This window comes from Acinonyx jubatus, chromosome C2, assembly GCF_027475565.1.
Source record: "Acinonyx jubatus isolate Ajub_Pintada_27869175 chromosome C2, VMU_Ajub_asm_v1.0, whole genome shotgun sequence".
NCBI classification, from domain to species: Eukaryota; Metazoa; Chordata; class Mammalia; order Carnivora; family Felidae; genus Acinonyx; species Acinonyx jubatus.
This window is the reverse complement of record NC_069384.1, coordinates 92,434,572-92,461,171: the sequence shown is the minus strand read 5'-3', so window position 1 is coordinate 92,461,171 and position 26,600 is coordinate 92,434,572. Positions and strand designations below refer to the sequence as shown.

The window sequence follows — 26,600 nt, the reverse complement described above, 5'->3', positions numbered from 1 at the left end:
TCAAAACAATGACAAGGGGGCATTGTTCACTTTTGTAGTCTTTCATTATTTTAAAAAATCTCTTTGGGGCACAGCATTATATACACTGTGGGTCTGTAAAACAGTGATAGACTGGCCTTGCCCTCAGAGCACTCACAGAGTTGAGGGGCACTTAAATAGCAACAGTAGCATACGTAGTAGGCTATTGTGACATCATGGGCTGAAAACAACACAGTGTACAGAATCCTGTTGATGTTTCAGAGAGGAAGACCTAGGGTCCCGGATGATCAGGATAGTTCGAAGTGGGACTTGAGACAGAAACTAGATAAAGGCGGATATGACTTACAAAGAGAAGAGGCAGGCCGAGGGCGTTCTTTTTGTTTTTAGCCTTTTAGCCATTCTCAAAACACCAGTCTTCACTCTTGTTTGCCAACTGAATGCTAAGTGTCTGTTGTGTCTAGAGCACTCTAACCAGGTGGGGAGGAAATCCAGAGATGACTAAACTCAGACCTTGACTTCAGGGAATTTCCCCAATGATGATACTCTAAGGAAGCCTTGCTGTGAGCTGGATCTTGGGGTAAAATGACTAAGTGAATGTCATTCCCCAGCTGTGCCGAATACTGCCTGACCTTAATCCCTCAGGGCCAAAAGAAAAACAAGGAAGAAGCCACACTGGTTCAGGGACTCACTGAATGGTTTTGTGTCCATTCTGATCCACACCCATTTCGACCCCAGAGTGGAATCAAGTCCTCAGGTCAGTCCTGAATGTTTTAGATCAGAAATCATGAAAGCCTTTTAGGGCAAAATGTTAGCCTGTGAATTTTGTTCCAGACGTTGTGCCAACTATAAACTTTAAGATTTGTGGAAGGATGATAAGGGAGGAATGCTGGCTCTTACTACTCAACATACAGTCAGATGACTTCTAGAAGGAAACCTAGAACTCACAGCCTTAGTGAAGGAACAGATACAGGGAATCTTTGATTAATGATCAAATGTCATTTACAGTGGAAATTATCAAACAAACTTCCACATGTTTAAAAGTATCTCATAGGATAGTTCTATTTTATTATTTTTTTTTAAGTTTGTTTATTTACTGTGAGAGTGGGGAGCGAGAGAGAGCCCGACATGGGACTCGATCTCACCAACCACGAGACCATGGCCTGAGCCAAGATCAAGAGTCAGGCGCTTGACCGAGCCACCCAGGTGCCCCCGAATAATTCTATTTTAGAGAACACAAAATGGTTTAGTAATGGAAGGACTATGGAAGAATGAGTTTAGATTGGGGGTGCCCAGCTGGCTTAGTCAGTGGGGCAGGCAACTCTTGATCTTGGGGTTGTGAGTTCGAGCCCAATGTTGGGTGGAGAGATTACTTAAAAATGAAATCTTAGGGGAAAAAAAAAAGATTTGGATAGTAAAACTTCAGGACTATTTAAAAAGTATTTAATGGATATAGCATAAACAGTTCAGTATTAACATGTAAGGCTAGTATATTGAGCTGAATGTGGAAGGTCCCTTTTTAACCTTATAGGGAAGTTTCGAAGATACCGTTTTAGACAGATTGCATGAGAATGGCATGACTTAGGAAAGGTGAATCTTTGGATGTAGTTGTACTCACCCTACCTGCTCCACCGAAGAGTTAGCCTGTCCTTGCTGGCTGAGCAATAAATAAATGGGTTGTTTCCGAGTTAAGATATTAAGGTCATTATTCCCATTTAAGATCGTTTTTTATGCAACTTTATGCTAGTTTCTATAGTACATAATTGGGTACCTTATTGTAGAAGTCTGACCAACCCAGTCTTGTTCTTTATATGTTTTAAAAACACAATCACAATAATTATGATGAAGTACAAAATGAGTATTTCAAGTGACTAAGGGTATAATTTCAGTCCAGTCAACTTTTACCTCACCTTTTTCTGTTCCATAAATTGGTTAAAATATAAATGAACAGATCATGATGTTCTAGACAAAAGCGTGGAATGAAACATTTTAAGCAGGCCATGGGGCTGGGAGATAGGACTTGTTTCTCTTGTTTGTTTGGGTTTTTTGTTTTGTTTTGTTTTGTTTTTTTAAACCGTCAGCAGTTACACTCTGTTCTCACACTGAGTTTGTCTTTCTCTGTTTTGCCAGACAGAAAAGTGCACCTCTGTAAGCAAACCTACTGACGCAGAGAAGGGTTTGGGTGCTTACAAAAGCACCCATTGGCTGACTGACACCCCCTATGGGGTTTGGTTGGAACTGCAATACTGTTTTTAAAGGCATTACTTTTAAGCTTAGAACTGAGTTTGGTATGGAGTTTGTGTTTTGGTTTGAGGAAAAGAAAATGTTATTGAAAACAGAGACCTAGCTTTCTTTTGACACATGGTGTCTTAGTCTCTGCGAGCAGAGAGAGAAAAGATGGCCTGGTGAGTAAATCTTGGTAAAATAAAATACAAACCATCAGGCACTTCTCTAGACCTACTGAATCAGAAACTCTACGGGTAAGGCCTGGCACTCGCTTTAATTACCCCTCAGGAGATTTTGATGCATGTTAAAGTTTAAGAACCTCTTCCCTAGATGGGGCACCTGGGTGATTCAGTCGGTTAAGCGTCCGACTTCGGCTCAGGTCATGATCTCGCGGTTTGTGAGTTCAAGCCCTGTGTCAGGCTCTGTGCTGACAGCTCAGAGCGTGGACCCTGCTTCGGATTCCGTGTCTCCCTCTCTCTCTCTGTCCCTTCCCCACTTGTGCTGTGTCTCTCTCTGTCTCTCAAAAATGAATAAATGTAAAAAAAAAATTATTTTTAAAAGAAGAACCTCTTCCCTAGAGCAGAATGGAATGTTGATGTATATAAGAATCACCTGGACAGCTTTTGCAAAATACAGAAGTCTGAGCCCCATTCCTGTAGACTTCAGTTTAGTAGGGCTGAGGAGGTCTAGACATCATTTTCGTATAGTGTCTCTTCTTCTACTTAACCATCCTCACTTCATTCAAATCTGTCTTTATTATTGGGTTTCCTGTAACCTCCTCCATCCTCTTGATCGGGTGAGTTCTGCCTCTTGACGGACTCTTTAATAAGAGCAGTGCCCAGACCTCTGAATGGTCTGGATGACTGGCTCAGAGCAGAGCAAGACTGTCACCTTACATGTTCTCCATATTGAGCGGTTAGTAAGGTTGCCTAAGATTACTTTTTTTGGCAACCTCATTATCGTCTGACTCATACCAAGCTACCAAACAACTAAAAGTTAAGGTAGATTTGTTTGTTACACTCATTTATGCTCCTTTCGCTAGGTAGAACAGTGACGAAAAATAACATCTATTGAGTCCTCACTGTAGGTCAAGCACTACATTAGCCTGTCAAAAAGTGAATCATAAATCATTCTAACAAGATGAGGTGGACTTTATTAGGAGCAAATTCTAAGTAGTTCAGAAGTAACAGACTGGAATCAAACAGCTTGACTTCAGTCCTCGGTCCCTTGCATAGGTCTCTGTGACCTCTGGCAAGTTATTTAAGCTCTCTGTGCCTCCGTTTTCTGATCTGTAAAATGAGGATAATAACTTGAGCTACCTGTCTGTCTTAGAGAAGATTCCAGGCACTCATATAGGACCTGACACACAATAAGTCAGCACTCAATAACTTGTGTGTTGCTAATGTTTGGTAGGGAAAACAAGAGCAGGAAGGTGGGTTGTGACCAGAATAGAGGAAGAGGTGTCTGTGGGGATCTGGCATCATTTCTTAAGCAGTGGGAGACATGGAAGGTTTTCTTGCCTGTCGAAGGCGGATCTAAGTGCTTGGAGACAGAATGGCAGCAGACATACCCCAGGAGCTGTCAGGAGAAGTAGCTTAGTGGAAGGGACGGATCTGAGCCAGCTCAGGCCACCCTTCCCGGAAGCCCTCTTCTGAATCACTCTGCTCTCAACGCATCAACCCCTCAAAGGGAGTTCCTTTATTTCAGCTACTATTTTATATTCTTTCACAACTCATCTGATGATTATTCCCTTCTTTTGCGTTTCTGTCTGCTTAGAGAATTAGATGTAGACTGTGGGGGAGGGATGGGGGATAAAAAGTCTATCTTTGGCTCCCAGGCCTCTCCTGCCCCAACTCTTCCTTGCTCCCCTCATTGCCCCCCCACCCTCACACTCGAGACATCCCGACTACTGGGATGGCTAATTATGACTGAGAAGTCACCTTCCCCAGCTGAGGAAGGTTTGTTTTGAAAGTCATTTTTCTTACAATGTATGAAGTGCCAGAAACTTGAGTGTGTGTGTGTATATGTATATATAAAGGGCATTGTGGAGGGCTATGAGCTCTGAGGCAGGAATGTATTTAGCATCTAGAACTAGTAGATATTTTTAGTGGATTTTCAATCAAAAGCTGTAAGGAATTTGCTTCTGAATTGAATTTATTTGATCAGTATTATCAGTATACTGTTGGGTATTACAGACTCCTGGGCACTTGAGATTTTTCATATCAGCCTGGCCAAGATAGAGTTTATCAAGACTTACATTGTCACCTCCCTAGATTGGAAGGCAAAGTTCCATTGCCCTTATACTTAATTTGCAGAGCTCACGGTTTCAGAAACTGATAAATTTCAAGATTAACAGGTTACTTCAGCTAGAGAGAAAACTGCTCAAGTTTGGGTTTGGGGTAGATTGTAATTAATCTAATAAAACTTGAAAATCTGTTTCTTCTGAGGTGAATTCTTTGGAATTGTTCAAGTCAGTGGTGGTTCTGCTCATTAGTCCTTAGTGAGCTCTCACTGGAATTAGAAAACTATTTTCACATGCAGTATTTTTCACTCCAAAACAAAACAAACAGCAACTACCTTAGTCCTTGTTTAGTTTTCTCAGTCTCCTGGGCTCAGACTATGTAATATTTTTACTAGAGTGCAAGAAGATATGGCCTCATTATTTTCTTAAGTTTTGTTTTTTTAAGTAATCTCTACACCCAGTATGGGGCTTGAACACGTAACCATGAGGTCTAGAGTTGCATGCTCTACCAACTGGGCCAGCCAGGTGCCCCATGGCCTCACTTTATTTAATCAGTTCTCGGTTGTATTTCAATTTTTAGTGTTATTTTATCGTTAGAACTAAATAGTGTTAGTTCAGTGCATCGGCTACGCAGAAAACTGTAGATAAGTTGATGTATTTTAAAATGTAAGTAGTTGACAGGGCGCCTGGGTGGCTCAGTTGTTTAAGTGTCCAACTTCAGCTAAGGTCATGATCTCACAGTTGGTGGGTTCGAGCCCTGCTTCGGGCTCTGTGCTGACAGCTCAGAGCCTGAACCCTGCTTCGGATTCTGTGTCTCCGTCTCTCTCTGCCCCTCCCCTGCTCATGCTCTGTCTCTGTCTCTCAATAATAAATAAAAGTTAAAAAAAAAAAAGTTAAAAAAAATGTAAGTAGTTGACTTTGAGGCCAAAAGTTGATGCAATAATGTGAAAACAAATTTATTGACTATCCTAGATGCTCACTTTATCGGTGAACGGCAGTTGTTGAACTGAAAGTGTGATTTGAATTAAAATTCCCTTTTGGTTGGACACCGTGTTTGGTTCAACTAGGAGAGTATAGCATGCCAGAATGCACAAAAGACTTTGAGCCTAAAAAGATGAGGTTCGCACTTTGATCTAACCTGTATCTGCTGTGTAGACTAGTGCCCATGGCTGAACCTAGTCAGGCCTCATTTCCTTCACTTATACAATAGAGTGATTCCTACCTCATGGAGTCAGGCTAGAAATTAGGGGTACTGTTGTGCATATCACATCCAGGCTTCAACACCTAGAATGGCTGTGCCATTCAAGTTGAGTCGTTTAACCTCTCTGTGTTTAGCTGCAGTATTCTCATCTCTAAAAGCAAGAGGAAACACTGCTCCTGCTCCAGAGCACAGTCCTCTGAACAGAGCCAGTTCTAGGTGTTGCTCGTGCTGGATATTAACACTTCCTATTGTCTCTGAGCTCTGTGTCTCCCCCTCGCCTCCTGAGGATGCTTTACAAAGAAGCCAGACCTTCTAGGTGTTACTGGTTCCTTGGCCATAATTTGGAGGGAGAAAAAACATAGATGGTGTCAGCAAATTACTCGAGTTCTAACGAGGCCACACGTTTGAATGCCCAGCGCAGTGCACCCCTCACGGACGCTCTTCACTGTGAGAAGGGAAGGACAGTCTCAAAAGAAATCAGAAGAATGGTAAGTGCATAAATTAACACTCTGAAGTTCACCAAAGTGCTTTGGGCCACCTTGAAGCCTTTTCTGGCCGAATGGTGAAATATAAAATATTTAAAAATAGAGAATGCTTCTTATATACCTTATCTTAACTACATAGCCAACTTTGTAAATGCAGCGAAGGTATTACTATACCCATTTGATAAATAAGGAAACCCTTACTCAAAGGTATTAGGTAATTTCCCCAAGGTCACACCAAAGTGATGAGCAGGATTCCCAAGGAGGCTTCACTGCTAAAAAGTATTTTGGTGGTGGTGGTGGTGGTGTTATGTGTGTATTTAAGGCTAAGATTATGTGCCTACCAAATATGTATCAGTAGTAAAAGGTCAGAGAACCATAGAACTTCAAATTGAAGGAATACGATACCTATGAAAATGTTATAGAGGCTTTGAGATAATAAGTGAATTTACAAAAGGAATCAAAGAGTAAATCTACATTTATTTTGTATCTTGATTCAGCCAGAAAAGGATTCAAGGTGGCCAAGAGCACTTTGGTGAACTGCAGAGTGCTAATTTATGCACTAAATGATTCTTCTGACTTCTTTTGAGACTGCCCTTCCTTTCTCACAGTGAAGAAAGCATGAGCGTCTGTGAGGGGTGCACTGCGCTGGGCGCTCAAACGTGTGGCCTTGTTAGAACTCGAGTAATTTGCTGACACCATCTGTGTTTTTCCTCCCTCCAAATCATGGCCAGGGAACCAGTAACACCTAGAAGGATTGGCTCCTTTGTAAATTCATTTGTAAACTCATTTTTCGTTCTTCTAAATGATTCAGGATATTTTTTCTTGAGCAGAATAACAATCTTAGGCAACCGATTACCTTCCTTCCTATTGTTTATTAGAGTACTGAAGGGCTGTTTGGCCGCACAGAACAAAGCAGTAGGTTCACCTGGAACAGAAGGTGAGTTTGGCTCTGGAGGATATTGAGCAAGCAGACAGAAGAAAGGATCTTGAACTCTGGACTCTAGGAATACCTGTACTATAATAAAGGGAAGGAATGACAGTCTGGACAGTAGAAAGACATTAATATAAACGCTGTTGGTCAGGAAATTTGTTACACCTTTGAAGAAAGACTGCAACTTAATGTCTGGCTTAATTCCCTTTTCCTAAGAAGGGAAAAGTGGTAGTAATTCCAACCATCATGATGACCTCTTTTTAAAAGACTTTTCCTCTCCAGTTGCAGAAAAATTTCTTATTTTCCAATCATAGAAAAAAACCCTCTTGTGTTAAAACCATAAAACTACAAGATTCATATTGAGAGGTGAGAAAGAGTTTATTTTAATCTTTTGAAGTCATGTTGAGAGACTTACTTTGCACTATCTACAAGAGACCTTTGACAGCCCCTTGTATATTAGAATCTGGGAAAAGTCCAGTTCTTTCTAATGGAATTTTTACTGTACTTTATCAGAGATAAGTATTTGGTACATTCCAAACTATGAGGCAAATATTTATCTAGTTTGGGGTGATTGTGGATAGAGCTGCTGTGAATATTTGTGTGTCAGTTTTGTATGAACATAAATTTTAATTTCTCCAAAGAACAGGGAGTGGGATTGCTGGGTCGCACAACTGTGTGAAGCTTAATAAAAAATTTGATAGGAAAACCGTTTTCCAATGTGGCTGTACCATTATGCACTCTCACTAGCAATATATGAGAGTTGTAGTGCCTCTTTATCCTTGGCAACATGGTATGGTTCTTTCCTTATTTCTAGGTAACAAGTACTATTTATTTTCTTCTGTTTGCTCCTTAAAAGTTTTGTATTTTACGTTTTATGTTTAGATCTATGGTCCATTCTGAATTAAGTTTAGAATTTAGTTAAGTTTAGAAGGTTTAGATTGAGTTTTGTCTTCCTACTGATAACCAGCTGTTCCAACACCATTTGTTAAAAAGACTATTCTTTCTCCGTTGCATTACTTTTGCACTTTTGTCAGAGATCAATCATTCATATTTGTGTAGATCTATTTCTGGAGTCTGTATTCTCTCATATTGATCCATGTGTCTGTCTCTTACCAGTACCACACTGTCTTGATTACTGTAGCTTTATAGTAAGTCCTAAGTCAAAAAGTGTGATTCTTTCAACTTTATTCTTAGTTTCCAGTTTTGTGTTTGGCAATTTTAGCTCTTTTGCCTTTCCACATAACTTTTAGAATCAATTTCTCTAGATCTGCTAAGAATCCTGCTGGAATTTTCATAGAATTACATTGTATCTATAGATCACTTTGGGGCAAACTGACCTTTTCTTTCTGTGTAGCCTTCCAATTCGTGAACGCAGAATGTCTCTCTCTATTTAGATTTTCTTTAAAATTTTCAGCAGAGTCTTGTAGTTCAGTTCCTTTCTTTCTTTGTGCCATTTTTTCTGCCACTGGCTGGGACTTCTAGTCCATGATGTTGACTTGGAGTGTTGAAAGTAGACATCCTTGCTCTGTCCCTAATCTTAGAAATTATTTAGTCTTTCACCGTTAAGTATAAGGTTACCTGTAGGTGTTTCTGTAGATGCCCTTTCCAGATTGAGAGAGTTTCCTTCTATCCCTAGTTTTCTGAGAATTTTTGTGATGAATAGACGTTGGATTTCATCAGGTGCTTTTCCTGTACCAATTCGTATGAGCGTGTGTTTTTTCTTCTTTATAGGCTATTAATATGAAGGAATTGTCTAAGGACTGGGGAGTGAGAGAATGCAGGAAAAAAGAAAAAAAAAAAAGAATGAGGAATTTCCCCCATTGACTCTGAGCTTCCAGAAACCCCGTTCTTTGAACCGCATTTCCCCCAGAGCCCTCAGTCCATGCAGATGTCTGCCTTTGGATTTCAGGCTGCATTGAGTCCAGTTTGGGGGATAATAGAGGGGAAAAGATGGTAAATGCAATGGTAAATGAATTAAAAAATGGTAAATATTTCACCAAATCCTCCAGCTACTGTTTGCTTTTTGGGAGTTGTTAAATAGCCGCTCCATTTATTTTCTCCAGGTTTATTGCCACGTTCAGTGGGGGAGACAGGGTACAGGGTAGGGCGTGCTTGCTTCCTCTCACCTGTAATTAATCTGAGGGGTTTTGTTTGTTTGTTTGTTTGTTTGTTTTTGCCTTGTCCGCAGTCTACAGGCATATTGTTAGACTGACGTGCTGAATTATGTAATCTTTAAATTTGAAGAATTAATGCTAATTGGAGATCACAAGATGAATTTAGGTATTGTAGTACCTAAATAGTATTTTCTATGTGTAAGCAATAATTGCTGTAAAAGAGAAACACATAAAACTGAATTATGAGAATGTTTCAAATTGATCGGTTTCCTAAGAATTTATCTCTGGCTCTATGTTTTATTATTATCATGTGCTTTGAAACACTGTTTTGAATGTGTGCACACTTTTAGAACCAGCGCCCCCACACTGCTCAGTCAGCTTGGTAAGATGCTTGTGTACCTAGCGAGGGTCCTGGGTGGAGGTTTCTGCTGGAGGCCAGGAGTGGGGCATGAAGAGGCGGAAAGGCAGAGCTGGGAGTGAGTGGTCTTCCAAGTGGGTGGAGCCATGGAAATAGACTATTGACAGAACTGCCCGTACTGTGCAGAAAAAGAGAAGAGGAACAGAGGGCGATGGGGAGGTGATGTCAGAACTTAGGTCTGAGAAGCAGAGGAGGAAAGCCTGAGCGAGGGGTGTGCGGGCCGCCAAATGCCTGGAGGAAACAAGCTTCCAGAACATGCAGTCACCGCGGGGAGCGGTGTCGAGAATGAGGTTGGGGCAGTGCCATCCATGTGTTTGTTGTATGAAGACCTTGGAGAGCTGTTTCAGTCAACTAGGAAGGAAACAGAGGCGCGAGGAAAAGAGGAATAATAGCAGGATATTATTTTATTTATTAATTTTAACTCTCTTTGATTTTAAATTCACAGACTGTGAGGACAATGTTAAGGCATCTTTATTATCCATAACACTGCACACTGCAAACATGCAGTTGCGATTCAGATACAGACAGCTGAGTGACAGCCCATTACCAGCAGTGCCTGCGCGCTTATGTGGTTCTGGACTAGCAGAGGTGGTTGGGCAAAGCTGGAGACGTGCCCTGTTGAAGAGCTTCTGCCCTTTGTAAACCCTAAAGGAAATTCCTTTGCTTTCCTATTTCATTTCTTCTTTACAGCCCACTCACTTCCAAAAGTGACTCTGAGGCAGGTAACATGTGGCTTAGAACAAAATACAATAGCACATCTTTAGGATGTGTTCCCTCAGACAACAGACTTTTTTTTCCCTTTTTTTTTTTTTTTTTTAAATTAAAGGGCTAAGAGGTATCTTGCTAACTGCTCTATTTTTGCTGGGTTTTGGAAGGGGGAGCGAAATCTGTTTGCCCAAGCTGCCCTATTCTCTATTTGTCTTGAATTACATTGGCTTATTTTTCGTTATTCCATGGTACAGTTTTAGGGGCGCAGAAGAAATACTCCACAAGTGTCTGCTTCCAGTGAGGAATTGCCGCATCTTCAGCTGCAACGTGTGTATTTTTTCCCTTTTTCCAGGATCAGAATTCAGGCCGTCAATGAAATTGGAGCTGGACCGTTTAGTCAGTTCATTAGGGCAAAAACTCGGCCATTGCCACCCTTGCCTCCGAGGCTCGAATGTGCTGCCGCAGGGCCCCAGAGCCTGAAGCTGAAGTGGGGAGACAGTAACACCAAGACCCACACAGCCGCTCACATGGTGTACACACTGCAGTTGGAAGACAGAAACAAGAGGTGAGCTGGCAGGGCGGGTGCAGGGGGCGGTTCTGTCCGAATGAATCCTTACTTGTTCACCTATCCTCTAATAAAACACTCTTCCTCCCGTTGAAAGGTTTCCTGTGTATTGGGGTCCTGCATCGTGGACCTCCGTTCTCCATTTGGAATTTTCTTTTTTTTTTTTTTTTTTCTAATTTTTTTTTAACGTTTACTTATTTTTGAGACCGAGAGAGACAGAACATGAGCAGGGGAGGAGCAGAGAGAGGGAGACACAGAATCCGAAACAGGTTCCAGGCTCTGAGCTGTCAGCACAGAGCCCGATGCGGGGCTCGAACTCACAGACAGTGAGATCATGACCTGAGCTGAAGTCGGACGCTTAACTGACTGAGCCACCCAGGGGCCCCTCCATTTAGGATTTTCTAAACTAACATTCTGAAGATCCTGATTTGCCTGCAAGTCATAATCTGTGTGTTTGTTTTTTTTCTTTCATAGAGCCAGATAACGGAGAGAAATTATCTAAAAATAAAATTGTCATGTGCAAGCCCATGCTATGTTATAGCGTTAGATCAGTCACAAGTGCAGAGGGAAATGAGACTTAGGGAGAGATGCTAGCTTTTTAAATATTCAGTAACCATCAGGACAATCATGTTTAGCAATCCGAAATAGCTGTGGTGATGTACAGATGGAGATTGTATTCTGTAACTATGGGCAACACAGTATCAGATTAGCCAGAGCAAACAGGAGATTCTTTATAAGACTCCATGCCCAGGAAAATACTCTTGGCCACAGAAATCAAAGCCAGCCTTTCACCTAGTATCTATTTAACCTAACTTCATTTCCTCTGAAAATGGCCCATCAGAAGGTGGGCCTCTGAACTGTATTAGGAATAATTCAGATGCAGAGTAAGAGGTAATGATGGCAGAATTGTTCTGTTACCAAAAGTCCAAATCAGAGAATCAGGTGAAGGAGGTGGGAGGTGACCATAAATCCAAGACACCCTGCTGGAACAGACCCGCGCTGCTATTTCCCTTTGGCCTATCTGCTAAACACAAAAACATTCCTGTCCTTTCCACTTTATGCATTATAGCTCCTGCTCCTTTACACAGGGAATTGGTTTAGTTAGCACAGAAACCGCTGTCCAGTCTTCACCCCCCACTCTACTCAAGAACTTTGATTCATTTCAGTGCAGTGGAGTCCTGTGTGGCAGGCATTTTATGAGATAGGCCTTCAGTGGAGACCAAGATCAAGGAAAAACAAGCCCCTGCCTCCAGACGCATAGTATCAACCCACAGATGGTCTCAGAACTTTAGTACCATTGGAGAAAAATGCTCTGGGACGTTGGAGGAGGCAGAGACCATCGGGTTGCAACGATCAGGAATGGCTTTTTGAAACAGGTGATGTTTGAACTGGACTGAAGGACCTGTCAAAGCCAGTAATTTGACTACAGAAGAACAAAAATGATCATCTATTGGAAACTAGTCCTGGTGTAGAAAGCACAGAGAAAATGAGGCTGCTTTTGGTAGGTTCATTAGAGGTTAAATGCATCCTCACTCATGGACAAGATCATTCATCTTAACTGTGCTTTGTACCTTTGGATGCGTGTTTGCGGGTTCATTATGTTACTGGCAGGGGATTCCTCGACTAGAGAGGGCTGGCAAGAACACGAATTATGGACTAACAGAAACCCTGGTAAATATTTGAAGCTAGCATTTGGGGAAATTTGCAAACAAGCCTTTGTTTTTTCCTTGGGCTTTTGGCATCCTTTGACGATAGAATCTTCATTAGAGACTGTCTTCTAGTTGTACTGCTTCAGAAAAAGTGAAGTCCGGAAACATTGACGTTGGCAGCAGAATTGGGGGCTTCCTAACTCCTCATGCAGTTGCCTCTACTGTTACCTCCAGAAAGGTGGGGAGAGCGAAGGCTCTGCTCCAAACCAGCTGGGTGCATCCTGCAGCAGCCCTGCCCTTTGTGGGGCATCCGCCTTGGGCGCCTTGTATGGAGAACTGTACAGATGCTCAGAACAAAAGTTCCATGAACACCAATCTGAATGCGTATGAGACATTTTAATATGCCAGACAGAAAACAGTGTAGAATGTAGTAATCAATTTGTGCTATTTTGAAAAAGAAAAAAAAAAGGAGGCCCAAAGTTAGCATTGTTAATCAATAAATGACTTGCCAAAATTTAAATGGCGATTTAAGAAAACCAACCATTAGGAACAGTATTTTTCTTAATTTTATGATCTGGAGTCCAAATTTATCTTTTTTAAATTAGATTTGTCAGTGCTCTCAGAAAGTTATTAAAGTGATGGGAGTATAGAGCATAATAAATTCTCATTCTATTTGTGGAATAATTTTCCTATGATTAAATAGGATGAAACTTGGCCTAATTTGAGTTTGAAGATGACCTTCCTCAGTGTCCTGAAACTGAGCTCTTGTATCGATTGGCCCCTCAAATCCAAGCCTTTATTTAACTTTGGATCTTGACTCATGAGGACTGGGGAGAAATCATCTGGCTAGGATACATTATAATTCTTGTGATTAGCGTGGTTTTTGTCAGTTCTGGTCTCCTTGTGGTTCTTTAGGACTTGGACCTGGCTTGTCCGTTTGAAAGTGTCTTCTTTCAAGGACCAGCTTTTCCATTAAACTTGTTGCCAGAGTGATTTCTAGTCGGGACTTCTGGGAAAAATATACGTATTCCTTAGCGTATGCACTGATTTCATTAGCCACTAATGAGATCTTATTATGGATGTGTCAAAAATATTGTGTGTCTTGCTTGTGGCCAAGGTGAGAATCAGAGATAGACTTAAGTGTGGTTTTAATTTACTTTACTCACCAGCCGTTGTGGGCATTGGAAAGGAGAGCTGGCTATGTGAGTCGGACAGTTGTCCTAGTCAGTATGAAAGTAATATTACTCTTAAAACATTTTGCAATGGGGGCACCTGGGTGGCTTGGTCAGTTAACTATCTGACTCTTGATTACAGCTCGGGACATGATCTCACAGTTCATGGGATCAAGCCCCACTCCAGGCTCTGCTCTGGAAGCACCGAATCTGCATGGGATTCTCTCTCTCTCTCTCTCTCTCTCTCTCTCTCTCTCTCTCTCCCCCCCTTCCTCCCTCCCCCCACTCCTCCCTACCCCACTCCTGCACACAGGTGCAGGATTGCACATGCTCTCTCAAAATTAATAAACATTTAAAAAAATTTTTGCAACAGAAGCACAATGAAAATTAGTAACTCCATGCTTCGTAATTATAAAATTAAAGAGTTTGATTTGACTGCTAAACTATTGGTCTTTCTTTCTCTTCTCATCCATAAAATAGAGGCTAAACTAGAAGATTGAATGCAGAGTTCCTTCCCACCTTTTTCACCTTAAAGCACTGAATATTTGTATATCATTTGTGAGCTAGATCCATTACAAAAGGGTGTCTCAGCACGTTGTCTCTTTTTTCTTCACATTCTAGTCTCTGCTTTTGACAAATAAGTAAATAATAAGAAAGATGCTAACTTTCTTTAGGGCAGCCACTTAATGTCTCACACCCCTAAACCCCTAAGGTTTTACATCTACAATGTGCTGGTTTATTATATTTGTTTATATACCCCTCAATCAAAAAATCTGAAATGAGCCAGAGATATCTAAGTATAATGTTGAGCCAAAAATGTATTTTCAAACGTCCTAAAGCACACTTCTATTTGTTGAACACCTACAAAGCACCAAGCACTGAGAGCTTTTATCTACAGTAGTCTTTTTTTTTTAATGTTTATTTATTTTGAGAGAGAGTATGAGCAAGCAGGAGGGTTTGCGGGGGGGGGAGAGAATCCCAAGCAGGCTTCCTGCTCAGTGCAGAGCTCGATGCAGGGCTTGATCTCACAACTGTGAGATTATGACCTGAGCCGAAATTGAGTCAAACGCTTAAACAACTGAGCCACCCAAGCGCCACCCTCTACATTATTTAGTTTTTTAATAAAAAATGAAATATTTTCTATGCTGATTGGATTTCTATCAAAGCCTTCCACCATCTAGATGAAAAAAAAATGGGTTTTGATAAGTTGATTTAACTCATGATTATTATGATTTTAAGCTTAAAATGAAATGAGCAGAGAATGCTTCTTAGAGATGGTAACAGGTTGAGTGAGTCATAAAGGGGTCCTGATCTTATAATCTCATGCAAAATAGCCTTCAGTTAGAGATGGGTGGTGCAGACTCAGGATTGGGTGGAAACCAAGGATACGACCTCCAAAGCACAGAAATGTGCCCTTGGTTTTTTCTCCAACTAAGTGTCTCTTTCTATTCTGGTTCTTTTACACATGGCTCTTTTTAAGTTTGGAGCTATTTCATGTAAATAGAAGGGATCCCAAAAGGGCATCTTGCCCAAGTCCTTGTCTCAAGGTAAGTCAACCTAGAATTCATCTGGGTCACCTGGACTTGCTACATTGAATATTCTTTTCCCCTTGAATGGCACATTTGTTTTCCATGTGTTCAAGCTTTTGACTCACAAGTCTCCCTTTGCAAGGGCACTGACTACATATTTATGCAGCAGCTTCAAAGCAGTGCTTTATATTTATAGGACTAAGTTTATCCCTAATAGATTATAATCACTCAATCACAGTTGTTGTTGTTGTTTTCTTGAATTACTATAATGTGCTAAGTCTTTTGAGGTATGTGGCTACCTGTAAGGAACTTATCTGCTGAGAAAATAAGTTAATGGGAAACAACGAGCAGACAGCACAAGAGATATTATTTGATTTCAACAGAAAAGCACAAATTACATTAGTTTGGCCGTAGAGTGATGAAGTCTATTATGCTTAGCAAATCTGGCACAGAAGATCCGAATGTCTTTGGTTCCTGTGTATGCAAGAAAAATATACACCCAAAGTAAACATTTTCGTAATGCTGCATTAACCTAATACAGGGATTAGAATAACAAGATCAGCTCATGCATTTTAAGATTGTAACGCTGTACTGATGATTTTGAAGATGCATCTGTCTGTGTTATTGAAATGAAACGTTATGTTGCCCTAACAGAATTTGAGTTGATGCTGATTCTCGTCCTGACCCTTATGGGTCCACGTTCTTGATAATTGTACACAGCACCGAGGCGAGGGGAACTTAAGTTCCAGGAATGCATTTATGGCTACTCTGTTGTTCAGGTTTAGTCAGATGGCCAGTGTATTTTAAAGCCAATATATTTCCAGCAAAAGGGGTTGAGAGAGAGGGCTCTAATAGAGTGGATCATTACCAGTTGCTCTCCATTTAACTCAGCCCTTGTGCCCGTGACACTTTTCCTTACAGCAGGCAAAATTGGAGGGCTTTGTTAATGTGTTCCTTATGACTGACTATTTATTGTTAGAGAGGGACAGAAAATAATCTACATAATGAATCCCTGAAAAAATACACATTAGGCAACTAATAAAAGTCTCCAGGGTATATGGAGCACTACGGGAGAAGTGAACTTTCTTAATGTATGCCTATTACAGAACAAACCCCTGCTTCTGTTTCTCAGAGCATATTGCTGAATTAAATAGATATAAGGCAACTAGCTCAGGGCCCACACAGACCCATGGTATTCATTTCCTTTGCTTCTCTGGAATTGTCCTGATACACATGATCACCCTTGTTGGATAAATGACACTTTTATTTATCTTCAGTCACCGGAAGGCAATTGTGGTTCTCCACGGGGGTGTCAAATCTCTTATTTGTAATCCCAGAGTTGTTACTGAGTTTCTAGATGGCTAGAGGCGTATCCCTTAACTTCTTTTGCCTTAGTTTTTCCCTTTACAAATTGGAACTGATGATGCCTGTCTCCAGTCCCTGACTGATGGGGAAAAAACATTCTCATGTCTCAAAAGAGCCTCAAAAATAAAAAGTACCGCTGGCTTAGTCAGTTGCAGGCTGAAATGTCAGTTATGGGGAGAGGTAAGTGACCGTAAACGAACCATTGGAGATCTTAGTGGCACCGTAAGTAAAAAATTGATTACGGGTTTGTTTGTTTGTTTGTTTGTTTGTTTGTTTTTTCTATTTGAAAATAGAATTTTTATCTACTTGAAACATAAATAAATAGAATTGAGTTGGGTAGCATTTTTCTCAGTATTTTTTCCTAAATCAGATCAGATTGAGACAAGCCCATTAAAATAGAAGTAGGCAAACAGACATCTGGAAGACTCTGCAAAGAGTATCCTTGAAGATAAGATTCCCTGCAAAGAAAGTAGAAGAATGGGATGTTTCAGGGTTCTCAGGTGGTCTTCATCCTGAGACCCTTTATTTGAAAGTAAATAAATCTCCTTTTTAATATATCAATAACGAAGTACAGTGTGAACAACAAAAATTGAAAAAAAAGCATTTTCTTTTATTCTACGTGGAGTCTCATCAATAGCTGTATGGACATGTTATTTCTTGGAAAAGGAGCATAAAACGAAACCTAACTAAAAAGTGTTGCAGCTGGAGCACTCACAAGCGGATAGGCACATATGCAGCTGAGAACGTGCAGGGAGGAAAGCAACTGCTTGCGCGTTGGTCTTTCGGAACTCCTTGACACTTGGGTGCTTCGTCTGCAAATGGAGACGCTCACCAGCATCAAAACCGGTTTAGGAAATGCACCTTCCCTGCCTCAGATGTCCCCACATGATGCCATCTGCTTCCATCTGCTCCTGCGTAGGCATAACAGGACTCGGTGTTCTTGGTAGAATGAGGACACATACTATCCATTCCTGTTTTGAACATTCTCCATTCCCAAACATGGCTTCAGTAACGTAGGAGATTCTCTCTCACAGACGCATATACATAGTCCATGCAGCCCTGGGAAATTAAGAAAGAATGAAGGCAATGACATGTCATTGTTAAGGAAAATAGCTGTCCTGAGCTTATTAACAGCTGTTGATTTGTGCTGTTGTAGGACGGGTTTCAAAATGTGCAGCCGTTAATAGACTAAGTCCATTTTAGGTCAGCAGAGTAGATCATTTTGAGGAGTTAATATTAATGAGCTGCTGTTAGCCTGTAATGGACCTTGGGATTATAAGGTAGCAGCAACAGATAGTAAACACAAAATCCTTAGTGTCATCTCATTTTGTACTGCAAATTTAAGTTATGAGCTGTCCAGGGCATTTTTGGATTTTTGTTTTGGGGGGGGGGGGGCGGTGTACAAAACTTTTAAGGAAATTGAGTTTAAAATTAAATTCTTTATATATCATCATTTTACTCTAAAATGATTTAAAATAAATATTCAAAGATGTAACATGTCTGAATTTCTTCCCTCAGTAGCCCGTCAGTGTAAAAAAGTCATCTTTCACAATGTGTTGAAGCCTAGAATACTGAGGTTAAAAGGACAGCCTTCCCCTAGAACTTCTTGAAAACATCAAGAATCTGCTGTTTTTCCTTCCTAGTGTATAAATAATGAGAAATCATAGAATTTACTTGTTCCCCTCATTTGGATCTCCTAAAAATCCCTGCCAGGTGAACAAGACATTATTATCCCAAATGTCTGGGAACTCAGCCTGGGGAGTTATCAACTTGTCCAAGTTCATAGCGAAGGCAACAGACTATGCACTGTGGCCAAGGTCTTTGTACGTCTTTGTACCAACCCTGGAGTACTCTGATAGGCCAGCAGAATCATTTTGTATTCACAGATATGTAAAACATTTTCATGAATCAGAGTTAAACTGGCAACATTAGAACCCATGTGTGCTTGTTACCACAGAAGCGCTTAGTTTCAAGACATTGCAGTCCACGCCGAAGCAAGTTGGAGGCAGAGCCGGAAAGAATCCATTTCGACTGTAAACTTTCAGTGACCCGCCCAACCTTCTGCCTTGTTTATGTTTCCCTTTCCAAGTAAATATTTTTAGTACAAGAGAGCATTTCTTCCCATTTTTTCCTTCCTCTAAGTAAGAATGCCCAAATTCCCATTAATGGGCAGCCCTGCTAGGCCCCACTGCCCCGTCTTCATCTGTTGTCAGCAGCAGTTCTCAGCTGGGTTCATCTGGACGGGATGGATGGTATTCATATGCGCAGCTTTCTCTCTGGTCCAGGAAAGCCTAAGGGAGTATAAGTAAAGAAGGCCATTCTGGGCACATCCTTCAGGCTTCTCCAATGTTGAGAAACAAGGTACATCATTCATAAACCTTGGCATTTTGTGATTAGTAACGTTAGTATTAGTATTAGCACAGGTGCTATGCATTTCGTAATGAGTTCTCCCCGCATTATGCCATTCGATTCTCTCACAACAACCTCTGGGGCGGGGGCACTGTAATCATACTCATTTTACAGAGAAGGGAGTAGCTTACCTGGCTATAGAGTCCATGATCAATCACCAGGCTCTTGAACCTAAACTCAACCTCAAGTCTGCGGACTGCAAAGAGTGCTACTACCCCTTGTCTCTTCAGCTCCTGAGCCAGTGGGGCAGCTGCATGGGTGTTTCCATACCTGTTCTCTTACTTGCTCTTCACAGGAGTCTGGGGTCACGCGGTTGATGCCACCAAAAGCACATGGCCGTGGGCAGCAGGGATTGAGCACAGAGTAGAAGACCCCTCAGAGGCAATGCCAGTATAGGCCCACGGTGCCAAGATGACTTTTAAGGAGCTATGATTCCACAGGGGTCCTTGTGGCTACTTATGCTTCAGCCTGAACTGATACTAAAACTACTCAGTGATTTTATTGAGCATGTACTATGTTCCAGGAACCATGCCACCTGTTATACATGTTTCATTGCATTGCTGTAGCACCGGAACGTTCACGTAATAACAATAACAGTGTGAACATTTCAAGTAGATTAACTTAGGTGGTGGGAGAGCTATGTGTCTAACGTAGGCCACAGCAGATGCAGCAGAACATCACAAATTCATATGGACCTATTCCTGCTGGGACATGAGCCAGTGATGGCCGCAGTAACCTGGAGAGAGGCCTGCTGTCCTCAGGGCACTTTAGCCTGACTTGGACACCGTGTGTTGAACTCTTACCAGGTGCTGGATTCCATGCTGAGCTTTGTACCCACATTTCTGCATTTGACACTTAAAACAACCTAAGAGGCAGATACTGTCCCTGTTTTGCAGATGGGCGAACTGATGCTTAGCAGGGGCGCGTGGTGGGGCAGTAAGGGGCAGAGCTGAGGTTTGCATCCAGTCTTCCTGGGTCCAAGTCCCTGTGCTCCAACACTGCCCACCAACAGGAGGGGGAGAGGGGGACGACTCGGGGAGAAGCCCAGAGTGGTCCAGTTTCTACTGGCAGCCTAGACCAGGGGAGTGGCCCAGGGCGCAGCAGACTCTCCACATAGTGCATCACTGATTGCCTGGGCCACGCTCTCACCTTCAGAAATCAAAGGATTGGGGCCTTGGTGAGAGGTTTTTTTTTGACCATCTTTTGATGATGTAGGCACCCCAGCTGCTCCAGATCCTCCCCATTCACGGTTGATTTTTCTCCCATTCCAGGGATATCCCTTTTTCCCAGGCTCGGGCAGTGCACACTAAAATAGTATGGATCAGGGCCACCAAGACAGCAGGACTCCCGTTGGCCTCTAATGGTGACTCTTGTCCCAGGCCCTATGGTACATGAGCACATATGGAGCCCAAACACTGACGCTGGACTGCCTAAATATAAGAGGGAGGGAGAAGGATCAGAAAGCTGAAGGGCTACCCTCCTCCTCTTTTCATGGCAAAGACATGCTCTAAGTGCTGAATCCTTGGTTGCAGTGAAATATGTAGCCTTTAGTCATTGTGTCTTAAGACCCATCGCATATATTCCATTCTATCACCAAAGGCCTCTGGCTGACTTATTAATGAATTTTAAAATGAGGGTGGATTAAAAAAAAGATGGAGGAAAGAAAAAATTGACTTGGTCTTTGTAAAACAAGTATTTGATGAATACTTTTAATCTCCCCGGGTGATTCTGGCCACAGGGCGTTAACCTACGGAGCCTCCTAGAGAGGCCACCGTGCAACTGGCATAAATCACTGGCTCCAAAGGAAGAAGATTCTTTCCTCTCCCGCCTCTTGGAATGATGGAAAATAATGGCAGAATTGCGGTAAAAGAGGGATTCCATTCTTTTTGTGTTGGCTTGTGTGCTTATTTTGTCTTGGCTGGCCTTTCTTTGAAACAGAAGCTACCATCGGAATATACAGAAAGAAATTCAGGATCAGTGGCATTTATTTAAGACCTACTCTGTGTAGGGACTGGGGCTGTCAAACTGAATCCCACCCAGATTGGGAAAGACGTTATTCTTGCCCCACCCCCACCCCCCCTCACGAGGGGTCCCGGGCACAGAAGGTGAGCAGCCTCACTGACCGAGCCCCGAAGCAGATGCCTGGTTTGCAGCCTCTCTCACCACACAGCCAACTTCCTACCCAGGAGAAAAGAGAACAACCTCTGTATTAGACCTGAGTGATATAGATGGTCTCTCAGAAGGAAGAGTGGCCTTTCTTGGTTAAAAGTTCCTAGCATTATAAAATAATCGTGACTGACTCCTACTGAGTGGTTAGTACAGCTCAGGACTGGTCTAAACACTTTGGTTAACCCATTTACACCTGACACCAGTCCTCTGAGGAAGGTTCTAGCATTACCCTTGTTGCACAGAGGAAAACACTGAGGCACCAAGAGGCCAAATAAGTTGCCAGTGGCTCCTAGTCTGCAGGACCTGTTCTGTTTGTGGAACCCACATCGACCAAGAGCATACCAGACGCCCAGGTGGGTGGAGAAGCAGCATACAACCAGTGTTACCTCTGAAAGTCTTCCACATCAAAACTCTCGAAACCCTTGGGATTAGACTCAAAGTGCCAAATTGGCTGTTAACATAAGGTCCTAGTTCCAGAAACCTCAAATGGAGAGCTGAGATTTTGTGAAGGATTTTTGGCTTTTGACTGACAAACTTACTTCCGTGTAGCATTGAACTATAATTTTTTTTTTTTTTTTTTTTTTACTGAGGCATATACTAAATTTCTTTGTTAAAAGTAAAGTAACATGGAATTAGGACTATGTGTAAATGCGTCCCATATTATAAAAAGCATTAATTAGTGCCCAGTCTATCTCCTCCCTTCACCCCACTCTCTCACACTTGCACTTTTTCTTCAAGAAGAAGGAAGGTACGGGAAACCTTTAAAGTGAGAGACGTATGAATTTTTAGACAGTTTGCAGACTTGCTGTCTCTGTCTCTTAATGGCTCCCTGTGGCTCTCAGTCACCCATCAGAATGAGCCATGTGGGGAGAAGTCCTCAGGAGGGAGTGGCCCAGCTGTCTTATTTCATTGCTCAGCTCCTTCTGACTTGGACCTGTGTGTCCACCTTAGGACACAGGCCCCAAGAGGACAAGTCACCTCTTTTTCTCTAAGTGCGCTAATTATGTGACCTAGGAATTAGCCCCATATTAGCCCCATCCATTTTCATTGATCCCCATACACATTTTGAGAACAAAATTTCCCCCAGAATTTCTTCCCATGACTTTTCTAAGGGGAGGGAAGCCAGACAAAGCAGGGCAGCAAGCAAGTTGTGATTTATTACTGCCAAAATAGAGGGCTAAATCAAAGGGCCAAACACATGCTTATTCTAGAAAAGGCTGGAGGGAGAAAGAACTACCCCTTTCCCTCCTGCACCTGCCTAAGTGCACCCTCACTGAATGCAAGGGGAGTAAACTTAAACCTGAGATCCTCTGGGTGAAAGCCTCCTTTAGAACCTTCAGAGTCACTCTGGCTTTTTTCTAAAAGCAAAGCAAATGCAGCCTTTCTTTTTTCTAAGTAACATTATCCCCAGACTCAAACCAGTGCTCTAACGGTGAAATTGTAGATTTCATTGCTAGCACCTGTTTCCACGGTGGCTTCTATAAATTGGGATGCAATGTAAAAAAATTAAAATGCAGTAAAAGGGCAAAACAGTAAATGAAAGAGAAAAAAAAAAAGTCCAGAAGCAGATTTTGATGTATTTGAAAATTGATGTGTATGCTCTTAGCCCAATTTAGATTACACTATCAAATTAGAGCCGTGAATCTGCTTCAGTACCTTCCTCTGGGACTGTGAGTGCTACTGCCCAGATAGATGTATTGACCTTATTTTCAAAGGGAAACAGTCTCCTTAGATCAGGGCATGGCAGGGAAGCCGTACTGTTGGTAGTGAACCTCTCCAAATTCTTTTAAAAACCAGGTCTTAGTGCAAGTTTGTAATGGAAGTATAACACTTGTTACTCCTTAAACCATGACTTCCATTTTGTGGTATAACTCGGGGCAATTACTCTGGTTAGAGATTCGGGCCCAGGTGAGGCTGAGTTAATGAATAGCTGTTTGCCTCTAGCATTAGCAAGGGTATCTTCATTAAGGTGGTAATGTGTCAAGAGTACTAAATAGGTTGCCATGGTATTTATGGGTTTCAGCATGGACTCTGGCTTTCCCTGAAATTGAAAATGTTCATCCCTCAGTAAAAGGTGCTTCCTTACACAGTAAAGCAGAAGGAACATTAAATAGTGAAATGACTAGGGCTCAGGAACTCAATTGTAAAGGCTGATGAATGCGTGGGTGTTTTAAAATAAGGATGGACTCTTGACAGGTTTTCTGAAAAAGTAGTTTAAGCTCTAGAACTATCCACAGGGACTGTTCTCTGGCACAGGGAAAGGCGACCACATACACAGGACCAACTAGCCCACAGGATTAGGTCTTGCTCGTCTTTGAATCCACAGAGTGTGGCACACAGCAGATGTTCAAGAAATGTTTGCTAAATGAATTCATAAATTCTGCCTTCCCCTTGAGCTAAATGGGCCTAAGAGTCGAGACATTTTAAATTGTGATTCTATCTGACCGACTTCCAACGGTATCTGAAGACAGCAGATTGTCCTCAGATGCTGTGTCGAACCACCGGAAACTGGGAGAACCATGGGCCTGTGTAGCAACAAGGTTGTGTGTTGGGTTAACTCATGTAGTGGTTCCCAAAATGTTCCTGGAACAGCAGGCTTCAAAACTGTAATCTACAGAAATTCTGGGTCATTTGGGGGAAGTTATTTCCAAATTTTTACATTTAATTAATAAAAAGACAAATGACAATAGTATGTAGTAGTTCTAGGTAATCCCATTTCATTGTAAAAATACAAATGTTTCAAGACCCTGGGAGAAAAACACTTGAAAATGTAAGGGCTTATTTTTTTTTTAATTTTTTTTTTAACATTTATTTTTGAGAGAGAGAAGGAGACACAGAATCCAAAGCAGGTTCCATACTCTGAGCTGTCAGCACAGAGCCTGATGCGGGGCTCAAACACATGAACCATCAGATCATGACCTGAACTGAAGTCGGACATTTAACCGACTGAGCCACCCAGGCACCCCAAAGGCCTTATTTTTTTATCTTCATGCCTTCTATGTTTATGTCTTGTAGAAATAATGATTAGCAGCGTACAAAATTTTCCTCGTTCAGATAGGAGAAGGCTCCAGAAGCTACCAGTTTAAACTGTCCAGTTCACCTGGGCTGTTTTTCTGTTATTTTGATTAACCTGATAGAGGATTCTGAGCCAAGTATTTTTTGTTTTCTCCTTTTAAACTGTTTTCTGAAAGCTCTGTAATCGTAAATGTCTTCTTACTAGTTTGGGAAAGGGGCTTTGAAAGCTGTTGCAAAGATAAAGGTTAAAATTTAAGGAATTTTCTAACCAAAACTCACTTATCTGGAAAATATGGGTAAAGAGGACGTCGTATTTCTCAGGTGCCCAGTTAACATGAACTTCATTGCCTCTATAGGATAGAGTAGAAGGTAAGTTAACAGTGACGATTTCTTGTCACTAATAAAAGTTCAGATGGCTAATGGTCTCTGCTCCTTCCTCTAGGTTTATTTCCATCTACAGAGGACCCAGCCACACCTATAAGGTCCAGAGACTGACGGAATTCACCTGCTACTCCTTCAGAATCCAGGCGGCGAGCGAGGCCGGGGAAGGGCCCTTCTCAGAAACGTACACTTTCAGCACAACCAAGAGCATCCCCCCCACCATCAAAGGTCTGTAGGCCGTGAGTTTCTGGCAGGCTCTTCTATGAGAGTAAGGAAATGTTGGACCTGGAGTAGGAGGCTCTGTTCTGACCTTAAATGTACTCTCTTAATATTTCTAGTATCAACAACATAGAATCAAAACAACTTTTTGAAAGAGAAGGCTGAGGAATGGGTTCTCTGAGGAATCGCTAAGGCCTTTCCTCAGGTCTGTATAAATGTTTACTGCAAATAATGTAGTGGCCTCATCCCTGCAGAGGATGGGACAGAGAAAAGGAACACACCCCAGTGGCACACTTGGGGTTAGAAATGAGGGTGGACCCCGGTGTGGGTAGCACTTGTGACGATTTACCACAGAGGGTTTGACAGTCGCCCTTCCCAGAGACTGGCAGGAGGAGCAGAGGTTGGCCTCCGTCTTCAGATGGCTGTGGTGCCTAGAGGCTAGAGACTGACCCAGGCAATTCATCAGCCTGTCCCCCCCGCCACTGTGGAGAGGTCCTTTGGAAGGGTGTTCTCACCAACTTGAGCATTTGTCTTGAGGTTTGCCAGTGACTAGTTTACTCTGTCCCTTCATGGGCATGGAGAGTGAGCAAAAGCCACTCTGCCCAGGCTCTCCTTCCATGGGGTGTAGTGAGCACTCAACTCCCATTTCCAGCCACGGAGTTCTGCCTTGTGCCCAGCTGACTTGCAAGATGACAGGGCAGACGACGTCTGGCTCAGCCCTCCCACCCAGCCACTCACGGCCTCCTCAGCCTTGCCCTTCATTCGCCAACAGGGTGATTCTTGTGGAGGTCCCTGCTGCCCAGGATGACCTGAGGCTGCTGGACAGACAGGCAGCTTACCTGAACCAGATTTTACACGGGTAAAGTGAGTCGCTATATCGTTTAGGTGGCTAGGGGGATGAGCACGACCTGTGCAAAAAGGTCCTTCATATGTGTGGCCCCGGGAGCAAGGCTGTTGGATTCACTGCTTCCACATGGAGGAGCTGTGTCAGCTACCACCAGGGTAGGGTCCGTTACTGAGGATAAGAGACCTCAGGGCCTGGGTCAAGGTCTGGCTTGGATTCTGTGAAGGTTTCCTGTAGCTCTTTCGAGGGTACTTTATGGTAGCTACCTTCTCCCTGGCTTCCCTGCTCCTCAGCAGTCCAGAAGTTCTTTGGCAATGGGTTTTTCACGTGACTAAGAAACTACTATAAATGGATGCAAGGCCTTGCTGGGTCACGTGGGTAGTAAATGCCCCAGCCCCTTGGTAGCATTTTGCCTGTCAGCTGTAACAGAAGAGATTCCTGAACACACTGGGTTTAATAGATTTGTTGTGACGAGGAACATTTACCAACCTTTACCAACTAGCAAATGGCCCGGGTCTTTTTTTTTTTTTTTTTTTTTTAATTTTCTTTTTTTTTAAGGTTTATTCATTTTTGAGAAACCGAGTGTGAGCGGGGGAGGAGCAGAGAGAAAGGGAGGCACAGAATCCGAAACAGGCTCCAGGCTCCGAGCTGTCAGCACAGAGCCCGATGTGGGGCTCGAACTCATTGACCATGAGATCATGACCTGAGCTGAAGTCGGCCGCTTAACCGACTGAGCCACCCAGGTGCCCTGTCAAGGGTCTTTCTGCCACTAATTTTGCCTCTCAACATGTTTGTTGGTGGAGATTCATTTTGTGGACAATGGAATACTAAATTGATAGCACTTGAATTTCATGGTACATTTTCTACAGGACACGCTCCTCACACTGCCGCATGGTCAGATCTTCTTCCTCTTCCTCTTCGGTTCAGGAAATTGTTACCTTAGCTGGAGAACTATTTGGTCCTCCAAATCTATCTATCTATC

At 42.4% G+C, this 26,600-nt stretch overlaps 1 protein-coding gene across 4 annotated transcripts in view; it reads left to right on the top strand.

The window, feature by feature from the left end:
* FNDC3B (fibronectin type III domain containing 3B) overlaps positions 1–26,600 on the top strand; it is a 356,845-nt gene that overhangs the window by 314,422 nt on the left and 15,823 nt on the right. For all 4 annotated transcript variants that reach the window (XM_027061431.2, XM_027061428.2, XM_027061432.2 and 1 more), the window contains 2 exons: positions 10,654–10,866; positions 24,617–24,783. In XM_027061431.2, coding sequence (XP_026917232.1) covers positions 10,654–10,866; positions 24,617–24,783 — 380 coding nt within the window. The remainder of the gene's footprint in view (positions 1–10,653; positions 10,867–24,616; positions 24,784–26,600) is intronic.